Source organism: Panthera leo, chromosome D3 (genome assembly GCF_018350215.1).
Source record: "Panthera leo isolate Ple1 chromosome D3, P.leo_Ple1_pat1.1, whole genome shotgun sequence".
Classification (NCBI taxonomy): Eukaryota; Metazoa; Chordata; class Mammalia; order Carnivora; family Felidae; genus Panthera; species Panthera leo.
Genome location: NC_056690.1, coordinates 18,092,354 through 18,117,183, shown reverse-complemented (window position 1 = coordinate 18,117,183; position 24,830 = coordinate 18,092,354). Strand labels below are relative to the sequence as shown.

General features: G+C 55.3%; 1 protein-coding gene across 1 annotated transcript; it reads left to right on the top strand.

The window, feature by feature from the left end:
• Positions 1–767: 767 nt before the first annotated feature.
• On the top strand, positions 768–23,573 carry FOXN4 (forkhead box N4). The gene is made up of 9 exons (XM_042910656.1): positions 768–853; positions 14,582–14,730; positions 16,694–16,818; positions 16,925–17,035; positions 17,366–17,493; positions 18,121–18,217; positions 19,345–19,552; positions 21,878–22,270; positions 23,314–23,573. The coding sequence occupies exons 1-9, from the start codon at positions 768–770 to the stop codon at positions 23,571–23,573; spliced, it is 1,557 nt and encodes a 518-aa protein (XP_042766590.1).
• Positions 23,574–24,830: the final 1,257 nt, after the last annotated feature.

Below are 24,830 nucleotides of genomic sequence, written 5' to 3'. Positions count from 1 at the left end.
TTCTCCTTCCCGGGAATCCCTGAATGACTTTTGGGGTGGAACTGAGATTCTTGGGTGGGTTTCTGTGTTTGTTTCAAGGTTGAAGTTTGAGAAACTTCGGCAAATTTTGTTTTTGTTTCTTGATTTTTTTTTTTTTTTTTTTTTTTAAAGACTGTGTGTGTATGTGGTGGGGGGTGGGGTGGGGTGGGTGGATTGGTTTTCCAGCCAGGGCATGTGGCATTTCTGAAGGCATTTCCAGGGCTGGAGCCCTGCAGGGATTATTCCCCTTTGCAAGTGGGAATTTGGCCCTCCCAGAGAAACATACATGACACGTCAAGCACAGCTTTTTTATTTACCTTTTTTGTTTAAAAATAAATAAATAAATAAATAACTGAACAATAAAGTAACTGAGCTGCGGTTGAAAAGAGGCTTGGAAGGGATTCAGGTTTTTCTGATTCCTATTTTGCAAGTCCACATTTTCCACGACTTGACATTTGGATTCTAGAGCCTTCCTCTGCCCTTCCCCCATTAATTCGAAAGAACCTGGAATTTCATTCCATTCTCTTCATTTGCTTCTGAAACTCTGTAGAACTGCCCTGGGAAAGTGACCTATGATGCCCAGAAATCTTCTAGTACTTTCTTCTTTCTTTCTTTTTCTTTCTTTCTTTCAAGTGTTCTGCTGGTTGGTTGAGCTTCATCCTTCTGAACTGTGGGAAAACTGGGGTTCTGCCCTGTCCACACCATCACTGATGGGAGCTTTGTTTTCTGCTTGTCTTTTCCCCAAGGAGATGATAGAAAGTGACATCTCGTCTATGATGTCAGGAATTCTGCAAAACTCAGGGCAAAATCATCACCCCTCTCCACAGGAGTACAGGTGAGGGCTTCAGCAAAAACAAACCATTTCTTTTTGAATTGTTTAACGCGTTTATGTGCTGCTTATGGTTTCTGCGCAAGAACTATTGTTACCTTGAATTTTGCGGTTTTGCAAGACAGCCAGAAGATCTCAATTTCAAAGTTGGCCTCTCTGAGGGTGTCTGGGCTTGTGGCGTGGGGCAACGGGGACCACTCAAAGGCCAGTCTTTTGTCTCCTCCAAGAGAGGTCCCCTCCTGGGTGACAGACTGGGCATCCTGGTGAATGTTAAGATGACAGTAGCAGTTACTGCTTCCCTTACAGTGTCCTAAGATTGGCTCCAGGAAATGTCCCCCAAAAGCTTTGGGGTGTGGGGGAGGAATTGGCGGCCACACTCCTTGGATGCTGCAGAAGTTGGGAGCGGGAACTCCTGAATTCCTGGCCTGACTGTGTGACTTTCAGCAAGGCCCTTGACCTCTCTGGACCTCTGGACCTCATTTCCTTATCAGTTAAATGACGCTCTGGAGCTGAGGCCAAAATAAGTTGTTTCTTGAGACAGGATGAAGCGAGATATACACGGGTCGGGGGAGCTCCTCAGAGTCCTTTGCCCGTTTTTTCTCTTCAAGCCTCAGAGCTAGAACGGCCTCTCGGGGTTCGACTAGTCCAGCCCCTTTCTTTTACGGTTGGGGAAACTGAGGCCAAGAAGGGAGAAGCGGCCAAGAAGGTCACACAGCCAAGGGAGGGAGGAGGAGAAAAAAAGGAATGAGCTGGAGTTCCCTCCCAGCCTCTCTCGCCTGAGGCCAGGAGGCCTGACTTGGTTCCCAGTGCCCCACCTGTCAAGGCAGGCATCGTGTCCATGGGTTGAGGGGGCACAGCCCAGATTATGGAGTGGGGACAGGACAGGGGCTGGCCTGGGAAGAGCAGGCTGTCACCTCGGATCAGACCTGTTTACCCAGGGGCTGTCTGGCCTCCTGGGGCCACTACAACTCACCAGCAATGCCTTCTGGGGCAGACGACAGCCCCCAGTTAGAGCGAGGTTTGCTTCCTAAGGGCTGTGGGCCTGGAGGCTGCCTTCTGAGATCCGAACGAAGACACAAATGCAAAGAGATGTTTGCTGAGATCTTGCTGTGTGCAGATCTGGGACTCCACATGTATGCTAGGCATGCGGCAATCTGAGGGCACCTACTGTGTGCCCAGCTTGGGAAGTTGCTGTGATGAGCCCCCATTGCACAGATGAGGAAACTGAGGCTTGGAGACATTAAGTGAAATCTTTAACCAAGAACCCACCACCAAGGACCTCTGGGCTTCCTTCCAGCCCTGAAAGGGTTTAAATAATGGCAGGTGTAGTGGGGGCAGCATAAGGGTGTTAGGAGGTTGGGCTCTGAAATCCTCTATAATCCCAGTTGATTCCTGAGCCTCAGTTTCCTCGTCCATAAAATGGGGATAGAAATAGAAAACTCCACTGCATGGAGTTATTATAAAGATGAAGGAACAATTTCTGACTCTGCCACTTGCCAATTGTATGATTCTGGACGATTTCATTTCTACACCTTCATTTGTCTGTGTCTGTAGCAGGGATAATAAAAGCTACGGGTTTTAAATGCAATATCTATGGAAGTGTCTGTCACCCAGCAGGCACTCAGTGTATCGGGGTGAATCTCCCTCTGTCCCCCCAGCCGGAAGCCCATGGGAAAACAGGTCCTTCCCCTGGACCAGCTGGAAAAGCTCAGAACCATTGATTCTTACTGTTGCCTAAAGCACCCCATAAAAGCATCAGAGTTAGGGAATCAGGTGTTTAAACTTTTTTTTTAATGTTTATTTAATTTTGAGTGAGAGAGACAAGAGACAGAGCACGAGCAGGGGAGTAGCAGAGAGAAAGAGGGAGACCCAGAATCCGAAGCAGGCTCCAGGCTCTGAGCTGTCAGCACAGAGCCCGACACGGGGCTCAAACTCACGAACTGCGAGATCATGACCTGAGCTGAAGTCAGGCGCTTAACCGACTGAGCCACCCAGGTGCCCCGGGAATCAGGTGTTCAGAGCAGCTGCTCTGGAGTCAGACGTGCCAAGTTCAAAGTCCAGCTTTGGACATGTCACGTGATTTGCTTGAGTCTCCTAATCTTTCCCAGGAGCACGATTAGGGCGCAGTCGCTGCTAAAAGGACTGAGTATATTTTATAGAGCAAGAGACACAGAACCAGCATTTGCCGCTGTTCTTACTACTTAGTTCCATTAACAAGTGTTAAGTTTCTGCAACAGTTGGGGTCTCTGGAGGGCCTTTGTGTGGGGGCCCTGGAGGAACAGGGTGGATGAGGGGGTTCCCTGAACCCAGATTTCCAGTACTCCCCAGTCGGGGCTCCCACCAGCTCCAAGCCTTGGGGTCTTGGCCAGCCCAGCTCCCAAACTGTCTGGGGTACTGAGCAAGCTGTCCCTCTCCAGAAATAGGGCAGAGCAGGCAGTAAGCTTACTGTGTGTGTGTGTGTGTGTGTGTGTGTGTGTGTGTGTGTGTGGAGGGGGGTGTCAATGCCTACCCAGTTCCCCGACCAGCTGGCAGGGGCGAGGCAGTGGAGCTAAGAGAAACAGTCTTGCCTCAGCACAGGATGAGTTGCCTGGGTGTCCTGCCTTATATTTGCATGGGTTTGGGGCTTTCTTGTGTTAAACAGCTACCATGTCCCTCCCTGAGGGCAGAATAATAATAATGGTGACAACAGCAATAATAATAATAATAATAATAATAATAGCAGCTGATGGTTTCTTAACCCTTTACTACCTACCTTCCCTGTGCCGCAGCCATCCTGTGAATGTGGCACTCCTGTGCCCATCTGGCAGATAAGGAAACCAAGGCTCAATCTGATTAAATGGCTTTACATGATGACACAGCTAGTCATGGCCAAAGTACCACTCGAACCTGAGGCTGTCCCACCCAGAGGGCGCCACGACCACTACCTCCCCGCACCCCCCCGCCCCGTGCCCCTCAAATGCTGGAACACAATAAGTTGCTTTACCACCTCGCCACTGTATGACCCCAGACAAGTCACTGTCCGTCTCTGTGCCTCAGTTTCTTCATCTGTGGAATGGAGCAAAGGGAGAGCCCAATTCACAGCTCATTGGGGGTATCTGGCACTTTCTGTCTAGAAAAGGTGTTTGGCCAGGACTGGGATAGATTGCTTTCTCAGGGAGGGGAGGTTTTATGATCGCGGAGTAGACTCCCTGGCCCCTTCCAACCACTCCCATTTTTCTCCCTGAATAATAGCCTTGGAGAAGTTTATGGGCTTCTCATTCCCCCTCTCCCATCTCCAGGGAATGGCTCCAAGGACCACTCAGGCTGCTGGTCCAGCCTGGTTCCAGCCCCCAGGCAGCCCTCCATGCAGCCCTCCATCCCCAAGGGCCGCCTTGGCCGTTAACTTTCAATGGCTGTGTGCAGAGAGGGAGGGAGCGGGGGCAGGGGACAGCAGCTGGAGGCCGTCCTGTCCCCAAGGAGCTGTCGGGGGAGAGTCCGTGGCTGGGCCTAGATAGCAAATGGCAGCAGCCTTCCCCGCCTGAGACGCTGGGGCCTGGGGGCCAGGGCCAGGGGCAGCCGTGACCCTGTGGACAGCACCAACAGCTCACGTCCCACGTGGGTTCGACATGGGTTAGCCAGTTTCCCTTTGGTTCAAAGCTGGGAGGGAAGTGCTCCCTTCGAGGTTCTGCGGGATAATTCGAGTTACTAAGCACCTACTGTGTGCCAGAAAGCTGCGGAGCTCCTTAGCAAGTGCACCGACCCCATTTTATCTTCATGGTAACAACCGTGGAATAGGTGGTGGCATGATCCCATTTTACAGACAAGGAGACTGAGGCCGAGCATCTTGTCCAGAGGCATATGTTCAGGAAGGGGCAGAACAGCGTTGCTTTGTTGTTGTTGAAGTTTATTTATTTTGAGAGAGAGAGAGAGAGAGAGAGAGTGCATGTAGGTGCGGGCAGGGAGAGAGAGAGAGAGAGGGAAAGAGAGAGAATCCCAAGCAGGTTCTGCACTGTCAGCGTGGGTCTGCTGCGGGGCTCGAACTCACGGACTATGAGACCATGATCTGGGCTGAAATCAAGAGCCAGATGCTTAACTGGCAGCCACCCAGGCGCCCCCAGGGCAGCAGATTTCAACTACCTGTCCCCACGTTTGGAACTTATTCTAGAGGTCAGGTCCAACAACCTCCTTTTACAGATCGGGAAACTGAGGCCCAGAGGAAGAAGGCAGACTTCTGGCTCCTTGGACGTTTACCTTCTCCCACAGCCATGCGGCTCTGTGGCTCTCCTTACAGATTCTGATGCCAGACTCTCAGTTCCTCCTCTAAGAAACGGGCAAAGCCCTTCCTTTCTTTGGACAGTGGTGTTTTCATCTGTGGATCACAGTGCTGGGCACACGATCGATCATAAATATTCATCGGGTAGATGGATGGGTAACTATCACCTGAGAAACAGTACGTCCATGAAAATGTAGAGAGGCTTTGTGCTTAAGTGACGACAGGGTCCCGCAGTGTGGACCAGGGTGGACAGAGGCCACCTGCCTTTCCTCTTAAGCCCCCCCCCCCCCCCCCGCTGAGCTGCATGTGGGGATGGTTTAACTCCCATATCAGTGTGGCTCCACCCATCAGTTGTAACCTCCTTGCAGGGGGGAGGCTGGGGGCTCCATCTGTCAGGGGCGGTGACGCTCCCAACATCCTTATACCCTTCCTCCCTCGAGGTGGCCAGAACAACTCCTCCAGCTACCTAACAGGCAAGGGAAAGAGAGGTAGCCTTTCTGGGGTCCAGCCTTCCTGGGTTCACCCCTAGAAACACGCGTGCGTGCACACACAGACATATACACACACGCCCCCCACCCCACCCCTGCCAAGTTCCAGCCAAGTTCTAGCAAGGAGAGATTCTCTTTTCCAGCCTCCTAATCAAATCATGTCCTATTACGCTCACTCTTGGCCCAGTTGGGAATCCCCTAGCTTGCTCGACTGCATTTGATTTTCTTCTTCCTGTGAACGGTTACAAAAGATGTTACAAAAGATGTGTTAGCTAAATAAATACCACCGTGAAATGCTTAATCCGTTTTGTGTAAAGGGTTGGATTGGAAACAGGAACAGTTTGTGGTAATGTTAAGAGCTTCCTACTAAACCACATCTCCAGAAGGCAGGTAAAAACCTTGTAATCAGAGAGGAAGTGACGTCCTGGGGCTGGGTGCGCCTCTGCTCCGCTGGGATGGTGATCTGACTCCCCAAAGGCAATATGTGCCGTGGGGTCTCCTCCTAGTGACCATGCAAAAGGCAAGAGGAGAGAACGCAATGGGGAAGAAAGAAGGAACGGGGTCTAAGCATCTGCTGGGGGCCGGGCCCCATCGTACACATTATCTGATCTTATCCTCACAGCTGCCCTCTGGGGGGGGGGGGGAGGTTATGATGATGATGATTCCATTTTATAGATGGGAAAATTGAGGCACAGGGCAGGTAAAGTGATTTGCCCAAGGTCACATAGCTACAAAGGGCTTGGAGTGGGACTTCGGCCACAAGTAGATGCCTTCTACCTGGGCTGGGCTGGGGTACCCTTCTACCCTTTCCTACTCCAGCAAGGATGTAATAAATGTCCACAGGGTGCCAGGCCCTGTGCCACTGGCTGAACAAAATAGAGGGTCTCCCAGCCCTGGCCCTCCTAGAGTGGAATGACCGGAAACGTATAAGGTGAATACCTCCTTAAAAAATGCTAAATGTTCTGCAGACACACACAGGAAGGACCACTAGGGGTGTGGGTAGCCAGAGGGAATCTCTCAGAGGAGGGAAGATTTAGGCTGAGACCAGAAGCATGAGAAAGAGCCAGCCATGAATGAGTGCATGGAACAGCATTCCAGCCGGAGGGAACAGCAGGTGCAAAGAGAACTTAAAATGCTCGAGGAACTCAAAGTTCGACAGGTTCGCTAGAGCGGAGGAGAGGAAGGCATGAGGGGAGGGGTGGGAGGCAGCCAGGGCCAGATCATGGTGGGGAGCTGGAGCCTTACTCCCCTAATGGGTTTTAAGGACAGTGCCAGGTTCTGATGTCCCTTCCAAAAGGTCACTCTGACTGCTGGGTGTTAAATCCATCTATCCCACAAATAGTTGTCTAGCACTCGAGCCACACACTGTTCGACACCCTTCCTGTGGTTTACCCTGAACCAAGAACGCCTCTGTTCTGCACATGAGCTAACAGAGACTCAAAGGCACCGAGTCACCTGCACAAGGACCTCTATTAGGAGTAGAGCCAGGACTGGAATCCAGGTGTCCCTGGGCTCACCCCTGCAGTGCCTTGCCCTCCTGGCTCATCTTCTGTCCCTCCAGCAACATGGCTGATTAATTAAGGACACTGTTAATTCCTGTCATCAGGTTGGTCCCCTGGTCACTTAGGATGGCAGCCAGGGACTCCAGTGGTGTGTCCCTTTGCCCAGGGCCACCACAGGGTCCCCTGACCAGGGACCCTGTCACTATGGAGGCACCCAGCAGATCCTTCTAAAAATGATGACGATGATTTACCCTTCCCGCCCACAGCTTGACGTATTTCAGCCAAACTGGCACAGAGACCAAGTAAAGAGGCTGCGGGGTGGTGGTTCAAGCCCCAGCTCCTTTGCGTACACGCTGTGAGGCCGAGGGCTATCGCTTCCCCTCTCTGAGCCTCAGCTGTCCCATCTGCAAAATGGGTTTGCTAAGGAGCCTTCATCCCACAGGCTGTCGAGCATCGAGGGAGGGACAGACTGGAGAGGGCTGGCGGGGAGGTAGGCACACTATGGGACCACACTATGGGACTGTGCGTTCCTAAGTCAACTAGAAAGTTCTCTCCTCGGGCAGAGAGGCGGTTCTGTGCTTGCCCCACAGCCTGACAAGTAGGAGTTGAGGAAATACCTATGTTTACTGAGTGTTGGCTGCACGCTCTTTAGAAGATGTTCGTAATCACGTGAACCGCACCATGCCATGCGCGTGGGTGGACTGGGCGCCCCACCCTCATGGCCGCCTCAGTCCTTACAACAAACACCCTGCGAGGTGGGTACAGGCATTAAGCCATATAGAGGAGCCAACTGAGGCCCAGAGAGGCAGACTACCGCAGACCAGTCTCACAGCTGTAAAGGGGCCGGGTGGGATTCAAACCCAGGCCTGGCTGACCACAGAGCCGACACTTGGAACCACTACCTGGAAATGCCCGAGAGAAAGCAATGGGGGGTCGCGGGGGACAGGCCTGACTGGGGTTCCCTAGCTGGGAGGGGCCCGGAATGTGTCATTGCAGAGGACTCGGGAATTGTGATGAGCACACTCACCAGGGCACACAGATGAGGCAGGTAAAATGATAAGCACGTAGTAGGCACTTGGAAAATGTTGGCCGGATTATTCCACTGGCGACCGAGTATTCTGAGGTCGGTGTCCCCAGGGTACCACGTTGCTCCTCACCAGGCTCTGCCCCCTTCAGCATCCTCCCGCTTCCTGGCAGAGGTGGGCCGCCCACCTCTGCGGTCCCCCCACCCCGAGTGGCCCGGCAGGCTGTGTGTGTCCCAGGGGCAGCCCCACCAAGATGGAAAGGGCTCAACCCCATTGTGTTCCAGATGGGCAAATAGAGGCCCCGGGGAAAGGTGCTGGGGCGGGTACCTGAGGCCATTGGCCAGAAGCTGCTGAGATAAATTCTCCTGGCTCGCCCTCACCTCTCCCATCTGTGAACAGGGGTGATGACACCCACAAGGTGTGTGTGTTAGTAAGGGAAAGACGGATGTGTCCCCGTGTGGGGTGGAGAGCTGATGGTGAACTACTGAATTCAGAAGGGGACTCTGGGGTGCCAGGCAGGTCTTTCTTTCCTTCTTTTTTTTGTTTTTTTTTTAATGTTTATTTATTTTTGAGAGATCAAGACAGAGCACGAGCAGGGAGGGGCAGAGAGAGAGGGAGACACAGAATCCCAAGGAGGCTCCAGGCTCCAGGCTCTGAGCTGTCAGCACAGAGCCCGACGCGGGGCTCGAACCCACAAACCACGAGATCGTGACCTGAGCCAAAGTCAGACACTTAACCGGCTGAGTCACCCAGGTGCCCCATCATATTCTTGACCATCACTTTAGAGTAGATGCCATTATTATTCCCGGTTTATACACTGAGCCCCAGAGCAGGTGACTGTCACACAGGCAGGAATCTTCAGGCTCTGGTCCACCCGTGTTGGGGTTCATGCCTGCTCCTAACCACGGTCTAGTTTGCCTTCCTAGAGCGCAAGCGCACGTAGGACTCTAAGGGAACCTCTACTCTGCTGCCATTGCTTTGTGGCTGGGGAAACTGAGGCCAGGAGAGGGAGACTCACTTGCCCCAGATGATAGAACTGTGGAAATGTGACCAGAGTGTTTACCTGCAGACTGTTCCCATGAGTCATAGCTTCTTTGCACCAAAGGGAACTTGGAGGCTGCTTGGGCTCATCCATCCAATAGGAGCCTGACCCCCATCATCCCTTGACTCCTGCTTGAATGCTCCCAGGACGGGGAGCTTACTACTTTGTGAGCCACCTTAGTACAAGGCTCCCATTTTTACAGAGCTGTTCCCTGTCACTTCCTCACTGGTGGGAGGTAAAGTGGGGAGATTTTCATAATGGGACATACTAAAACTCCAAATTCCATGCAATCAGCTCCTGAAATTTCTGAACCTCAAATTTCCAATTTTAAGGCAATATAGACACACCAGAAATTTTTCCATAATAATCGAAAAGACTGTCTCAGACCACCATCACCTGGTAGAACTTTCTGTGAAAAGACCGTTCCAGACCACCACCACCTAGTAGAACTTTCTGTGGTGATAGAAACGTTCCAATTTTGTGCTGTCCAGTACGGCAGGCACTGGCCATGTGTGGCCATTGAGCACTTGAAATGTGGCTGGTGTGATAAAGAAACTGAATCCATAATTTTAATTTTAATGAATTTAAATTTAAATAGCCACGTGCGTGGGGCGCCTGGGGGGCTCAGTCAGTTGAGCGTCCGACTTCGGCTCAGGTCATGATCTCACAGCCTGTGGGTTCGAGCCCCACGTCGGGCTCTGGGCTGACAGCTCGGAGCCTGGAGCCCACTTCCTGTCCTGTGTCTCCCTCTGTCTCCGTCCCTCCCCCACTCTCACTTTGTCTCACTCTTGTCTCTCAAAAATAAATAAATGTTAAAACAAATTTTTTTTAAATAAATAAATAGCCACGTGCGGCTTCCTATTGGATAGCACAGTGCTAGAATTTTCTAGAATCCACAGAGCCCATTTCTTCAACCGTTCCTTGTAGGAGAAAGGACAGTGGGACTGTAACCAGCCCAGTCTCTTGCTGGGGGACCCTAGACAGGCCTATTTCTCCCTGGCCTCCGTGTCCCCATCTGGTAAATGGGAAGGTGGTAATGATAACAATACCTGCCTGACCGGCTTGGGCACACAGTGGGGACTCACCCACCCCAAGCTGTGTCCACAGGCTTTTATAAAATTAAATAAAGTTAAGCTGGGCCTTTTATCCCCTCCCGGCCCTTTGGACAGCAGGGAGTGGGGCATCTGGAAAGCTGGGTCTGTTTGCTCATTTGTCCAAGCTGTGAGGACTTAGTGAGCACATACTATGTGCCTGGCCCCATACTGGGCTCTGGGGTACAGCTGCTCCCTCAGGGGGTTCAAGGTTCCCTGCTGCATCAGGTTGTCCGGGGGCCACCTAACCCAGCAGTGGACTCAGCCCGGGTCCTCGCATGGAACTCTATGCATCGATGAGGGACAGGTCATAGGGACGCTTCACTAAGCCACCGTGGAGAGAGGGCTGGGCCGATGGGCCTCTGGGCAGGGAGCAGAGGAAGGGTGGAGGAGAAGGGGACAGAGATGGTTGAGGACCCAGGCTGGGCAGTGGGGACGAGACACTCCCCATTTAGGCCCTAGAGCACCGCACTCTTCCCGTGATCCACAGCGAAGAGGGGCCCGAATGCCGGCTGATGAGACAGCAGAAAGCGAGCCAGGCTTCGGGGCCAGCGGATCCCCGGCACAGAGCCTCTGGGCATCCACATCCGCTGCAGGAGACCAGCTGGGCCGGTGCCAGGCACACTGACACAGACATTTTGGCCTGGGCAAGAGAGAGACCCAGCAGGGGGAGCAGGGCCTGGCCACCGACCCCCGGGATGAGCAGCAACCCCCCACAAAGGGAGAATGGGGACCAGGCCTGTGTCGGAAGCTGAATATGCACTGGCTAATGTGATCCTCAACACAACCCAGGGAGATATGGACTGTTATTCTCCCATTTTCCAGAGGAGAAAACAGAGGCCCAGGGACCAGAAGTCACAGGGATTCATCTAGTCAAAGCTTACACTGTGCCCAAGACCCTGTTTCACCACCTTGGGGCTGTCCTTCCCCCAGAGCTTTTCTGGGAGGTGCTAAAATACAGTCTCCTGGGCACCACAGCTCAAGGGTGGGGGGGGGGGAACCCCAGGCTCTGGGCTAGGTCTTGAACCCTGTATTTCAACCAACTCCTGGGCAATGCTGTGTACACAGCCCCCACTGGAAAGCCCCAGGATCATGGGGGGGGGGTGCATCACCCTCAGGTCACATCTAATTCTCGGCCCGTTGTGCCACCAAAACAGCCTCAGACTGGCGCAGACAGACCTGGGTTCGAGTCCTGGTCTGGCCTCAGCTTCTCCATCTGTAAAGTGGGGCCGCCTACTCCCCGTCCCTGTCCTGGAGGGGTTGCAAGGACTCAGGGAGGCGGAGGATGGCTCAGTGAGCACCAAAAGTCCCGGACGCCGCGGCCATTGTCACACCATTCTTTGTGTCGGTGACCTGGGGTCAGCTTACTTCGACCAGCCAAGCAGGCACTTAAGTAGCACCTCTGTGTGCAGGGACACCGGGTGATACAGGGCTCAGGGGCAGCCCTCGGTGGTCCAGCAGGCAGGGCAGGGGTGGAGAGATGGCTGTACAGACTCACGGGCCCTGGCAAGGCGTAGGGAGCCGTCAGGAGGCAGAGGGGTCCCCGAGCTTGGGGTCTGGACGGCAAAGACTTCCCGGAGGAGAAGCCACACTCCTGGGCTGGAATGAGCGCCCCCCCGGCCCCCTGGGAGCCGGGAGCCCTAGCCCTGGTCTTTTTCAGGACTCCGAATCGGGAGAAAACGGCTTCTCCTCTCCCAACCTCAGTGTCCCCATGGGTAGAATGAGGGGTGGGGTCAGATGATGTCTGGAGGGACTTTGGCCGTCAGAAGGCAGTTTGGAGTGAGCCCCCCAGGGATGGGCACCGTTCGGGTGGGGGGAGGAAAAGCAAAAGGGGGCATTCCCGGCAGGGGGGAATGGCTAGAATGCAAAAACGCGAGGTGCGACGGTGCCTGGGTGTCCCGGGGGCAAAGCGGACACTGGGTGGCCCCAGTAGGGATGATGCCGAAGGAATGGGGAGCCAGGTGGACACCCAAATGGCAGGGAAGAAAACCACATAAATTACAACCAGAATAGCACCATTTACTCGGCCCCTCTATGGGCTCAGCTACATCGATACCCTTCCGGGATCCTTGCGTTATGGGGAAACAGGCTCAGGACAGCTAAGTGACTGCTGAGGGTCTCAGTTTCTCTATCTGTAAAATGGGGATAGCTTGGAGCCCAGGGTCTGGCATACAGGAAGTGCTCAATAAATGGGAGCCGCTAGTGGAAACAGCAACAGAGGCGGGTCCGCGAGACCAGAGTCCAAAGCTTCGATGTACTTCTAGTCCTCTGGGAACCTAGCTAATGTGACTTTTGACGTTAATATTGGTATTAATAATGACAGCTAAGTCAGACACCGTTCCAAGGGCTTTACACACTTAATCCTCACGACGCCCTATGAGACGGGAAGTGTTGTTAACCCTATTTTACAGATGGAAACTGAGGCTCAGAGAGGTTAAGTCAGTGGCCCTGGGCACACAGGTGATTAGAACCCAGAGCCCAGGCTCTTAACCACTCTGGGAACTAACCACTCTGGGTCACCTGCTGCCAGAGACTTTGCTTACTGGTGGCATGCAAGAAGCCGGTTTGTTTGCAAGCCCCTCACCTCTATCCATCCCTCCCTGCTGCCCCAGCGCCAGACGGGGCCATGTGGGCAGTAGGGAGCTACAGCAGGTAACAGAGCAGGAGCAGTGTTCACACCACCAGCCTCTGGGAGGTGGGCCAGTCATGGGGTGCGGAGGGGTGGGTGGGGACCAGCCAGACGTCCCCAACAGCGGGCCCTGCCCTTCGGCCTTACCCCATGGTCTCCACGGGCCCGAGGGGACAGATGGCATCGCCCAGGCCTGGGCCGCGGCTGTCACTCGCCAGATGAGTTACGAGCAGGCTGAAGGAGTGGCAGCCGGGGGTGGGAAGGGGCTACAAAAACAATTGCAGGGAGACCCCGGGACAATGGGGGCCACGTGCCATGGGGGCAACAGTCGTTTGTCGCACAATGGGCCGCCGGGGGGGACAGAAGCCAGGCCAACTGCTGCTGCTGACAGGGCCGGCCGGGTTTTCAAATCGTTTCCAGGCCCTGTTTTCCTACAAGGCAGCCAATCGCTGGGGTAGCCGGGCGGTCACCTGATGCCAGCTTGGTGGGCTGAGGGCTGAGGGCCGAGGCCCGGCGACAACCGAGCAGTTGTGGCCATGGCAACGCTAATTGTGGCCCTAAAACAAGGGGAGAGAGAGAGAGAGAGAGAGAGAGCGAGCGGGTGAGGTGGGAAGGAGGGGGAAGAGAGGCTGAGACACCAAGGCAGAGGAGAGGGGACGCTAGCTGCGGTGGCCCGCAGGTGACAGAAGCCGAGGTCCACCGTGGGTCCCCTGTCACATGCAGGACAAAGCCAGAGGCTGCGTTGTTTTTTTCTCTCTCCCCCTTTCCATGAAGCCCCGACACACTCCTGCTTGAAACATGGAGCTTAGAATTTGGACCGCGGGCCTCCGGGCTGCAAACCAGAAAGGCCCTGGCCAGTTTGCAGCCACGTTACGACGTGGACGGGATGCTCCTGTGGGGCATCTTGGAGCCGTGTGGCAAGCATGACGTCGGAGGTGCTGGGGGTCATGGTTACCCCACATCGGGGTACCTGCCTGCCATCCTCAGTGGGCAGCCTCTTCCTTCCCGTAGAGACTGATGGTTTTGCTCGCACATCTGTTGAGGGGTGGTGGGCCTGCGTCCCAAGTGGAGGCTCCGGGGGCTTCCTGGGGTCACGGTGAAGAGCTCCGCAGCCTTCAGGCTGTGCTGCCTGGTTTCCAGACCCCCCGCTTCCTGTTGCACATGGCTTTGGGCCAGTGACTCGGGGCTCTGAGCCTCAGTTTCCCCATCTGTAAAAGGGGGGGGGATGTGGGCATATCCTCTCAGGGCTACTGTGGGGATCGGGCGGGACTGAAAAGGACTGTGCTTGTTGAGCACCGAGCCCTGTGCCTCAGTTTCCCCACCCATAAAATGGGAATCATAATAATACTACCATTTGCCTCATGAGGTGACCCAGAGATTTAAACGGGTTTCTGCCTGCGAAGGGCTTGATATGGTGCCGGGCACAGAGTAAGTGCTCAACAAACATGAGCGTTTATCATTCTGGGGGGAGGGGCTAACGTGAGATGTGTTAGGTGGGTAAATGAAGGAATGAATGATTTGAGGATGTGTGATCCTGGCTGCCAAAGCGGGAGGATCCTGGGTCCCCATGTCCAGCCCCGGGGACGGGCAGATTAGGGAAGCTGGGGGAGGTGAGGGACTAAGGGGGAGATTCCAGAGGTGGGGGGGCCCCCCAAGAGCTGGCCTGAGCTCCCCGCCCCGCCCGAGCTCCTGCCCCTCCCTGCAGGCTCCTGGCCACCACCACCGGCGAGGACGACCTTCCCGGGGACCTGCAGTCGCTGTCATGGCTCACAGCTGTGGACGTGCCGCGGCTGCAGCAGATGGCGAGTGGCCGCGTGGACCTGGGTGGCCCCAGTGCACCCCACCCACATCCAGGTAGGCTCAGGGGTGAGGTGGAGGCGGGGCATGAGGGCGGTGCAGGGGAGGGGCGGCGCTCAGCACTGCCACCCACCCGCTGTATGTCTGCGGCCAGATCTCTGTCCGTGTCTGGGCCTTTGTTTCTCCATCTGTAAAATGCGACTAATCATGCCTTCCTCAGAGGGATGTGGTTCATTCATTTGCTCACCACTGTGCACCAGGCCCTGTGTGAGCTAAGGTGTCGGTAAAGAAGAAAGACAGCCCTGCCCCGACCCTGATATGTCTTGAAGGTCTAAAGCAGTTACCAAACTGTGGCCCGCGGGCCAGATGCAGCCGGCAACCTGCAGCCTGTTTGCTTTTTTTTTTTTTTTTTTTTTTATTGCCTTCGTGTTCAGAATGGTTTTACATTTCTCAAGGATGGTAAAAAACAAAAACAAACAAACAAACAAAACAAAAGAGAAGACAGAAGCTATATGGCTGGCAAAGCCTCAAATATTTGCTCCCTGGCCGTTTACAAAAGCCTCCTGAACCCTGATCGTCAAAGAGGTCATACGTGGAAAGTGCCAAAGGTCCTGGCACACAGTAGGTGCTCAATAAATGGCAGCCAGTCGCAGTCATAGCAAGTGGACTAAATATTTAGAGACCCAGAAAGCACTGGAGACCAACAATCAAGGAAAACCATCATCACAGTATGTTAAAAGGACTGACAGTTGAGAAATTCGTGTCTAGGATTATTTCTTTCATTGAACAAACTGTTCTTGGCCAAAACATCTATAGCAGGGGTCAGCAAACTTTTAACATAAAGGGTCAAGGAGTAAATATTTTAGACTCTGTGGGCCATACGGTCTCCGTTGAGATGCTCAACTTTGTCACTGTGGCGCAAACCCAGCCCTAGACAATATGTAAACGAAGGGATGTAGTCGCGGGCCAGTAAAACTGTTTACAAAGACGTGCTGTCGGCTGGGTTTGGCTGGCTGGCTGGCCGTGGTTGGCCAAGCCCCGATCGAGAACTTCCAGCTGTATGACCTCGGGCAAGCACCCTCCCCCTCTGACCTGTGTCCTCCTCTGCGACAAAAGGACAGCCGCACTGCCCTCGCGGGGCGACGTGGAGACGTGACGCCGGAAGCTCCTTGCACGCACAGTCGGGGCTGTGTGGCACACGAGCGGGAACCCTCCCCTCTCCACCGCGTTGCCGCACGCCTCCTGTGTCCCTGTCTCCGTGCCAGGGGTTTGGAGCACTGGGTCATATAAGATGTGGTCCTAGTTGTCAGGGAGGAGCTGAGGGCCTGGTCAGAGAAGAGGGCAAGGCGGACAGATCACAGGCACAAGGGGACGAGCCCAGGGGGTGGTGGCCAGGACTCAGAGGAGAGCTTCCTGGAAGAGGTGGCCCCCCGGGCAGGATCATCTTGCAGGTCAACTTTGTTTCACCTGGAAGGTAGCCCCAAGTCAGAATGGTACAGTGAGCATCTGTGACAGATTAGCCATGCTAATCTGAGCTAATCCTTGGCGGACGAGCAGGACTCAGCAAAGGGGAGACAGGCACAGAGGCATTTAGAGCTAAGCCTAGAGGACTGGGGGATGGAGGCACGTTTTTGAGGAGAGAGATGAACATAATGAGTTGATGCTTTAGCTTCACGATGGACGAGGGCCAAGATGTTCATGACATCATCATCATTAATTATCCGCTCGTATTTATCGAGAGCTTATGTGCCGAGCAATGTAATGAGCACAACCTCCTGACAACTTCATACGTAGGTAATCTCGGTAGTGCCGCTGTACAGATGGGGAAACTGAGGCTGGCCCAAGGTCACACAGCTGGTAGGAGCCCACTGGTCACTCCCACGCTCCCGGGCAGTGGTTTGCCAGGCACCTGCTGTGCACCTGGGTGGGGGACGGCTCCATTCTCTGGAGGTGCCCGGGGACTGAGCTGCTCTGACCCACTCCTCCAGCCCAGTGGCATCTCTGTGCTTCCCTTTTGCAGGTGCCTTGGCCAGGGCAGCCAGCCTGCATGTGGGAGCCACCCCAGGTCCACTGCTCCACGGCCCGGCTGGCATGGTCCCCCCAGGCATGCTAGGCCTGGGCCCCATAGCCAATCACAGAGCCAGCGTAAGTGCCACCGCGTGGGTCGGGGAGCTAGAGCGGGGGGTCCTCCGGGGCTGGGGTGCCCCACCCTCACCCTGAACTCTGTCTCCCCCTCTTGCGGCCTCTGCAGATGAACCAGATCCCTGTGGGGGGCCAGCCCTCATCCAGCCTGCAGGACCAGCCACAGCTGTACTCGCCCGCCTCCCAAACGCAGTTACCGCTGCCCCCAGGCACCCAGCAGGTACCGGGGGCTGGCGGGGGCCCCTGGACTCGGAGACACACACCCCTGCCTTGGGCTGGCCAGGGAGCTCTCTGAGCCTCAGTTTACTCCCCTGCAACATGGGCATAACATTCCCCGTGTGCGTGTCATTGAGTCCTTCATTCAGTCCCCTAAAACCGCTGTGCGGGGCAGGGACAGGATTATCTCCTGGGGCCATAGACCTGACATCTTGCTAAACAGCATCTCCTGAAAAGGGAGCCCGGGGTTGGGGCTGGGGGGCGTCCTGTGAGTGGCTTATGCTCTCTCTCACCTTTTCTCTCTGCCACCCTTCCCTGCCACGCCCGTGAGAAGCACCCCCCTATGGGCCTGTACGGCTCCCCGTTTGGAGCACGGCCTCCCTACCCCCAGCCCCGCATGGCTGTGCATTCGTCTCGGGAACTGCACCCCAAACACTACCCCAAGCCCATCTACTCATACAGGTGAGGTCCAGGACGGGCTGGGGCCACAAGGGGCTCGGGGAGGAGAGGGGCGAGGCTATCCCAGACAGCTAGATGTGGTGCGATGGCTCAGACTTGCAAGGGGGAGTTTGGGGGGGAGTGGGGAACCCCCAGGTGGGACCTGCTCGAGGAAGGACCATCGTGTGTCCAGTCAGCCCCCAGGGCTGAGAACCCATTCCCGACTCTGTCACTCATAAACTGTGTGGCCTTGGGGAAGTGGCTTGGCCTCTCTGAGCCTCAGTTTCCTCTGGTGTAAAAAGTCATCGAAACAAGAGGATTGTGTACCTCACAAGATTTGGATACGGCTGGGGCGGGGGGTAAGCAAGCCTGGTTAAAGTCTAAAGGCCCATAGCCATGAATTATGGAGAAGGAATAAAGAGAGGAAAAGCACTTTCTCAGATTGGTACCAGTGTCCGAGCTCAGGGTCAAGGAGAAGGGCGGGAGGTGGGGAAAACGTAGGGCCGTGGAAAGGTACCAGAGCTAACGCCGTTGGAGCGTGTAGGGGCTGGTACCGCTGGGGTCAAGCAGGGCAGGCTTCCTGGCAGAGGAGACCTGGGGCCGTCAGCCCGAGCCACCGTCACCCCCGCCTTCTCCACCCTGTGCCTCCAGCTGTCTGATTGCCATGGCCTTGAAGAACAGTAAGACAGGCAGCCTGCCTGTGAGCGAGATCTACACCTTCATGAAGGAGCACTTTCCCTACTTCAAGGTGAGGGGCCCCAGCCTGGCCTAGGGGTGCTGGAGCCACCCCGGCCTCTCGTACTGCCAGAACCCAGGACCTGGCCCCGGGGCCACACTGGGTCGCCCTTTTAGGCCCCCAGTTGTGTCCATAGGCACCGTTCACACAGTCAGGGGCAAAGAAATCCAGAAGGGAAAGGGGGCATCTGAGCTGGGCTCTAACGAGGGGACAAGTTCACCAGGCATCCGCGGCAGCAGGGGAGGGGGGCGGCGGGAAGAGGGGCTAACCTAGTTACTAAGCACCGACTCGGTTCAACATACGGATGCAGGGGCACCTGGGTGGCTCAGTCACTTGAGTGTCTTGATTTCAACTCAGGTCATGATCCCAGGGTCATGGGATCAAGCCCCCCGTCGGGCTCTGAGCTCAGCATGAAGCCTGCTTAGGTCTCTCTCTCTCTCTCTCTCTCTCTCTTTCTCTCTCTCTCCCCCCCCCCTTCCCTTCCCTCCTTCTCCCGGCTCACGTGCTCTCTTCCTCTCCCTCTGAAAAAGTGAACAATTTCAAAACCATGCAGAACACAGGCTTGGCAAGAGCTTTTGCCCCGCCGAGCCTCGGTTTTCTCATCCATAAGATGGGGAGGATAATACCCTTCTGCCAAGGTTGGCGAGGACTCTGCGTGTAAAGGGCCTGGCAGCTCCTGGCACGTGGTGGGCCACTAGGAACGTTAGTTTTGCTGGCATCCAAGCAAACTCAGGCGCCGGTGGTCAGAGGGTCGGTACCAAGCTGTGAGGTCCCCGACTTGGACCGTGCCCTCCGCAGAAAATGCCGCGCACCGTAGTGTGTGCGGGAGGGGAAGAGGCCATGAGGTGCGCTGAGAGAAAGGACGGAAAATTCGGCATCCCCGGGCCGGTTCTCAAGTAGTAACTGTCGGCTGGAGCCAAAGTGCACCTGCCCCTTTAACAGGGCACGGGCCCTCCAGTTTGCCCCAGTCCCTACCGCTCTCTCTCGTCTTCCCAACTCAAGGCGGGTGTCGGAGTGTCGTGTTACCCCGCCCCTGCCGCGCCTGCCCCTCTAGGCCCGCCTTTGAGAGGCCCCTGGAGAGGAAGAGCTCATAGGGAGGTCTCTGAGGGGGCCTCCTGCGCGTCCGTCTCTCCCCACAGACGGCTCCCGACGGCTGGAAGAACTCGGTGCGGCACAACCTGTCCCTGAACAAGTGCTTTGAGAAGGTGGAGAACAAGATGAGTGGCTCCTCGAGGAAGGGCTGCCTGTGGGCCCTGAACCTGGCCCGCATCGACAAGATGGAGGAGGAGATGTACAAGTGGAAGAGGAAGGACCTTGCCGCCATCCACCGGAGCATGGCCAACCCCGGTGAGGCCCACACGCACCGCCCGGCCCGGCTCTGCCTGCGTCCTGCCTGGCCGGCACCAAGTCTCGGCCCCGATGGGGGGCACACGGGCCTCTGGTGAACTTCCCGCCTGTGAACTATGCCTCCCCTCCCTCCCCCGCTCCCCTGCGGCTGCTCAGCTCAGAGCCCTGGTCACAGGTCTGGGAAAAGCTGTTCAGTCTCCCCCCAGCAACCCCTAGTTTCTCCCAGAGAAACCCCAGACGAGACAACCACGGGATGACGTCGCTTTCGTACTTCTCCTACCACATCGGCACTGAGTTTTAAAAACATAAAATAATAGGGGCGCCTGGGTGGCTCGGTCGGTTAAGCGTCCGACTTGGGCTCAGGGCATGATCTTGTGGTTCGCGGGTCCAAGCCCCGGATCCGGCTCTTGGGCCGGCAGCTCAGAGTCTGGAGCCTGCTTCGGATTCTGTGTCTCCCTCTCTCTCTGTCCCTCCCTCATCACGCTCTGTGTCTGTCTGTCTCTCTCCCTCAGAAATAAACGTTAAAAAAACTTTTTTACATATTAAAAAACATAAAATGATAAAATAATAAAGTAATAACACCCAGTGTGGGCTAGGATGTGGAGAAACAGGCACCTCCGTGTCTAACTAATGGGAACCTAAGTGAAACTTTTCCGGGACACAGTAATAGAACAAAACCCTGCAAACTGTACCTCATTGTTTGCACCAGTTATTATTTTTTTAAGTGTATTTATTGATTTTGAGAGAGAGAGACAGGGAGAGCGAGTGGGGGAGGGGCAGTGAGGGAGAGAGAGAATCCCAAGTAGGCTTCACGCTCATCGTGGAGCCCGACGCGGGGCTCGAACTCACAAACCGTGAGAGCGTGACCTGAGCTGAAACCAAGAATCGCTTAACTGACTGAGCCACCCAGGCACCCCCTTGATCCAATCACTTCTGGCCACGTGTGCTGGGGAGATCAAAGATTTCAACAAAAGGCTTACACACAACGTGATTCATCACAAAATTATTTCTAATGGTAAAAAATTGAAAGCAATCTAGACATCCTACAAGAGGGGATTAAATAGACACAATGTCATACCATGCAAGGACTAGAGAGAAAAATATTTTTGGAATAGAAAGAAATACTTCCAACACAACAGGTGAAAAAAAGACAGGTTATGAAGCCATATCACACAGCCTCATTATATTTTAAAATGCATATGTGATGTTACATGAACATATACATTTATATATGTGTGTATATCCACTCATATGTGCGTATATGTACTTATGTGGACACACACACACACACACACACAGACTAGAAGAAATATACCAAACTCTTTACTGTGAATGAAGAGACCACTGGTAATTTTTATATTCTTCACGTTTCTGTATTTTCCAAATCTACCCTGTTCGTGAACCTCTTTGCTATGAGAAAAAAAATATGGCATGTTTTGTTGTTTTTTGTTTTTTTTTTTTAATTAAGAGATGTGAAGGGGAGGGGAGAATGTGAAATGAAAGGCCAGTCCCACCCAGCCTTAGGAATATGTGGCCTGACTCCATGGGGACTGGCATGCCTGGTGTTTGCATATGAAGGAGGACAGGAGTATAACTCAGACACGAATAATTCAATAAAGAGAGGAAAAGGGGACCATAGCGGGGTCCGGGAGGCCCTCAGCGGAATGAGTACCGTGTGATGCCCACCCCTCAGAGAGCCCTGGGGTCTGGCTTGAGACCTGAGGCCAGCCCTGACACGTTTAGAGTAAGACCCAGGTTGGAAGCGTCCTCTAAAGTGAGTGTAACCTAAATCGATCCTGGGACCCTAGCGGTCCAGTCTCGAACTGGTGTTACGGTCCAGGAGACACGAGCCAGCAACCAAAAGTAATTCCACAGTCATGGTCTTGTTCGTATCCAAGGCCGTCAAGGAGGATCCAGCTTTAACTCACAGCGACACTTCTTAATGTCTCTTGAGCAGCAGGGAGTGGCGAGGGCCCCTTGCACGTTGATGCATTTTGTCCCCATGTCGTGGATTCGTAACCTCCGCCGGACCTCCTCTTGCAGGGCATGAGGAGCTCCAGGCGAGGTCCTAGGGTTACTGCACTGTCCCAATGAGAGGAGCTCATGTTATTATCCGAGGCCCTTCTCCTTCCTCAAAGACCCTACCCTGTGATTTCATGACATTTCCCCAACAACACTGTGTGGAGCGTATGATGCCATCTCCTAGATGAAGAGACCGAGGTTCAGAGGGTCCAAGAGGTTGGCTAACGGTCACGCGCATGGTTTACCACTGGGGCCTGGGAACTGCAGGGTGGCTGCTCAGTGACCTCTCCCACTTGCCTGCAGAGGAGCTGGACAAGCTGATCTCGGACCGACCGGAGAGCTGCAGACGCCCTGGCAAACTGGGAGACCCCGAGGGCCCCGTGCTGACTCATGCCACCACGGTGGCCATGGCCCATGGACGCCTGGCTGTCTCCCAGCTTCCGCCCCAGCCACTGATGACCCTGTCCCTGCAGTCCGGCCCCCTGCACCACCAGGTCCAGCCCCAGGCACATCTCGCCCCAGACTCTCCCGCCCCGGCCCAGACCCCACCGCTGCACGCCCTGCCGGAACTGAGCCCCAGCCCCCTCCCCCACCCCGCCATGGGAAGGGCGCCCGTGGACTTCATCAACATCAGCACCGACATGAACACTGAGGTGGATGCCCTGGACCCCAGCATCATGGACTTCGCTCTGCAGGGTGAGGCCGGAGGAGTGGGGGGGGGGGGGGCTGGAGGGCCAAGAGGATGGGGGAGGGCAAGAGAGAGGAGGTCTGTCTGCATTTCCACCTCCGCTCATTCCTTCAACAAGCACTCCCCAACCGCCTAATGACGGTGAAGTACAGCCAGCATTTAGTGAGCGCTTACTGTATACCAGGCCTCGTGCCAAACGCGTCATAGCCATCACCCCCATGTCACCCTGCATCGGCCCTGGGGGGCCACTGCCATTTCACGTCCCCATCCTGCCAGCGAGGAAACTGAGGCAGAGGAGCGAGGTCCCCTGGCTCGCCGGTGGCCCAGCCGGGATTTCAACCCAGGTCCGTCCGACCCCCAACTTTTCCACTCCCACTGCTTCCACTCGCACGTGCCAACCTCATGCCGGGTCACACTCTGGCCCCCACTGCCTGCCACACGGTCGTCCCTGATACACAGGAGCTGAGCGGATGACCGAACGAACGAGGGAGGTGCCTTGTGAGTCATCCGTTCACGACCGTGTGCCAGCCAATGGCCGAGAACTCCTCTGCCCTCGAGTTCGGTGTCTAGAGAGGGAAACGGACCGGTTGGCAGTTTGTTAGTTAGCAAGCGAGCGAGTCACGTACAGCTGTGAACTGGGTGTATCCGGACCTCGCCGCCTCCTGCCTGTCCCCCGAGATTATCATGTAGTCAAACTGTGTTGTGCTGTTCTGTCCCCTGACCTTGCCATAGTGGGACCCCTTAGTGAGAGTAAGTGCTTCCTACACAGCCCCCTGTTTAAGCCCCTGAGGGGAGGAGGAGTGGGGGGGTGGGGGCGATTGTCTCCATTTCATTCCAAGGAGCCTGAGGCTCCGAGACAGAAGTGATGTTCCCAGGGATGCCCAGTGGGAAGGGGGGGGGGGCGGCTAGAACGAACTTGGTGTCTCCATGCTCCCCTGCGGTACCCAACTTTGAACCCCAGACATGGTCTTTGCCTCTTCCTTAAGATAGGATTTGAACTCGGTCTGTTTGACACGAAGCCAGCTCACCCAACCGCTTTTGTCTTTGAAAGGGAACCTCTGGGAGGAGATGAAGGATGGGGGCTTCAGCCTGGACACGCTGGGGGCCTTCGGAGACTCCCCCCTCGGCTGTGAGCTGGGGGTCTCGGGCCTGACCCCCGTCTCCGGCGGCAGCGACCAGTCCTTCCCAGACCTGCAGGTGACGGGCCTGTATGCTGCGTACTCGACCCCAGACAGCGTGGCCGCGTCGGCCACAACCTCGTCCTCCCAGTACCTGGGCAGCCCAGGGAACAAGCCCATCGCCCTGCTTTGAGGTGACGCCTCACCTGCCCCCGGCACCCGGAACCCCGGGCTTGGGGTTCCTGGACGCAAGCCTCTCACATCTCCGTCGGCACCCCGGGCCCTCTCGCACCTCGGCAGGAGGCCTTTGGGGCCACCTCGAGTCAGAAGGACAGAGGACAACGGACGGGCATTGCAGCCTCCCTGACCTCCTGACACCTGAGAACGAGATTTCTCCAGCCTGCATCCCCGCTGGGCTCCCGAAACGACCCGCAGTCCCCTCTGGGGTGGGACCGCCATGGAAACACCCCGGCAGGGAGGCCCTTTAATTTATTCTTCTGGGATTAAGCCTCCACCTCAGCCTCCAGAGGACAGGCCTTGAGGCCAGGAGCAGAGCTGGGAGACTGGCGCACCTCTCTTGGATCGGACCGGGCTGAACTCCGGAATGGGTGCCCGGCCCTCCCCTCCGGGCTCCCCACTCCCAGAGTCTGTTAGAGTTTCACACAACAGGTCCCGGGCCCATGCGGGGCACCGTGTCCCTGTGTACATTTATATTTATTGGAGCCCATCCACACCGCCTCTCGGAACCCAGCCCCTGGCCTCTGGAATGAGAGTCCCCGGTACCTCTCCCTGCATCCTGGCAACCTTAACTCCCGAATTACAGGTGAATCGTGACGCCAACTGGCTCTTAACCCCTTTGCAGCCCTGGGCTGCTTTTTAGAACAGAAAGCACTTTTGACACTATGAGACATCCACTTTTTCTAAATTAGATTCCAGATACTTTTTTTTTTTTTTAACGTTTATTTATTTTTGAGAGAGAGAGAGAGAGAGACAGAATGCGAGCAGGGGAGGGGCAAAGAGAGAGGAAGACACAGAATCCGAAGCAGGCTCCAGGCTCCGAGCTGTCAGCACAGAGCCCCGTGCGGGGCTCAAACTCATGAACCATAAGATCATGACCTGAGCTGAAGTCAGAGGCTTAACCGACTGAGCCACCCAGGCACCCCAGAGACCGGATGACTTTCTAACTGCTCAGGCATGGTCCAGATTTCTTCCCACGTGCTCCTAAGAGGGGAGGTGGCATACATAGTTTGGGGCTGGGGGGCTTTCTAAGGGCAAATCGGGAGGGGGATGGAAAGAATGGCAGGGGCGTTCTGTGCTGGAATTAAAGACACTCCTGATGGAGGGCAAGCAAACTGAACCATGTAAAACTTGACCCATGCAGCGAGTGGGGGCCAGCAAAGCTATAATGCAGAGTATTTATTGGCACCTGTTTGTCTGTTCATTGCCCTGT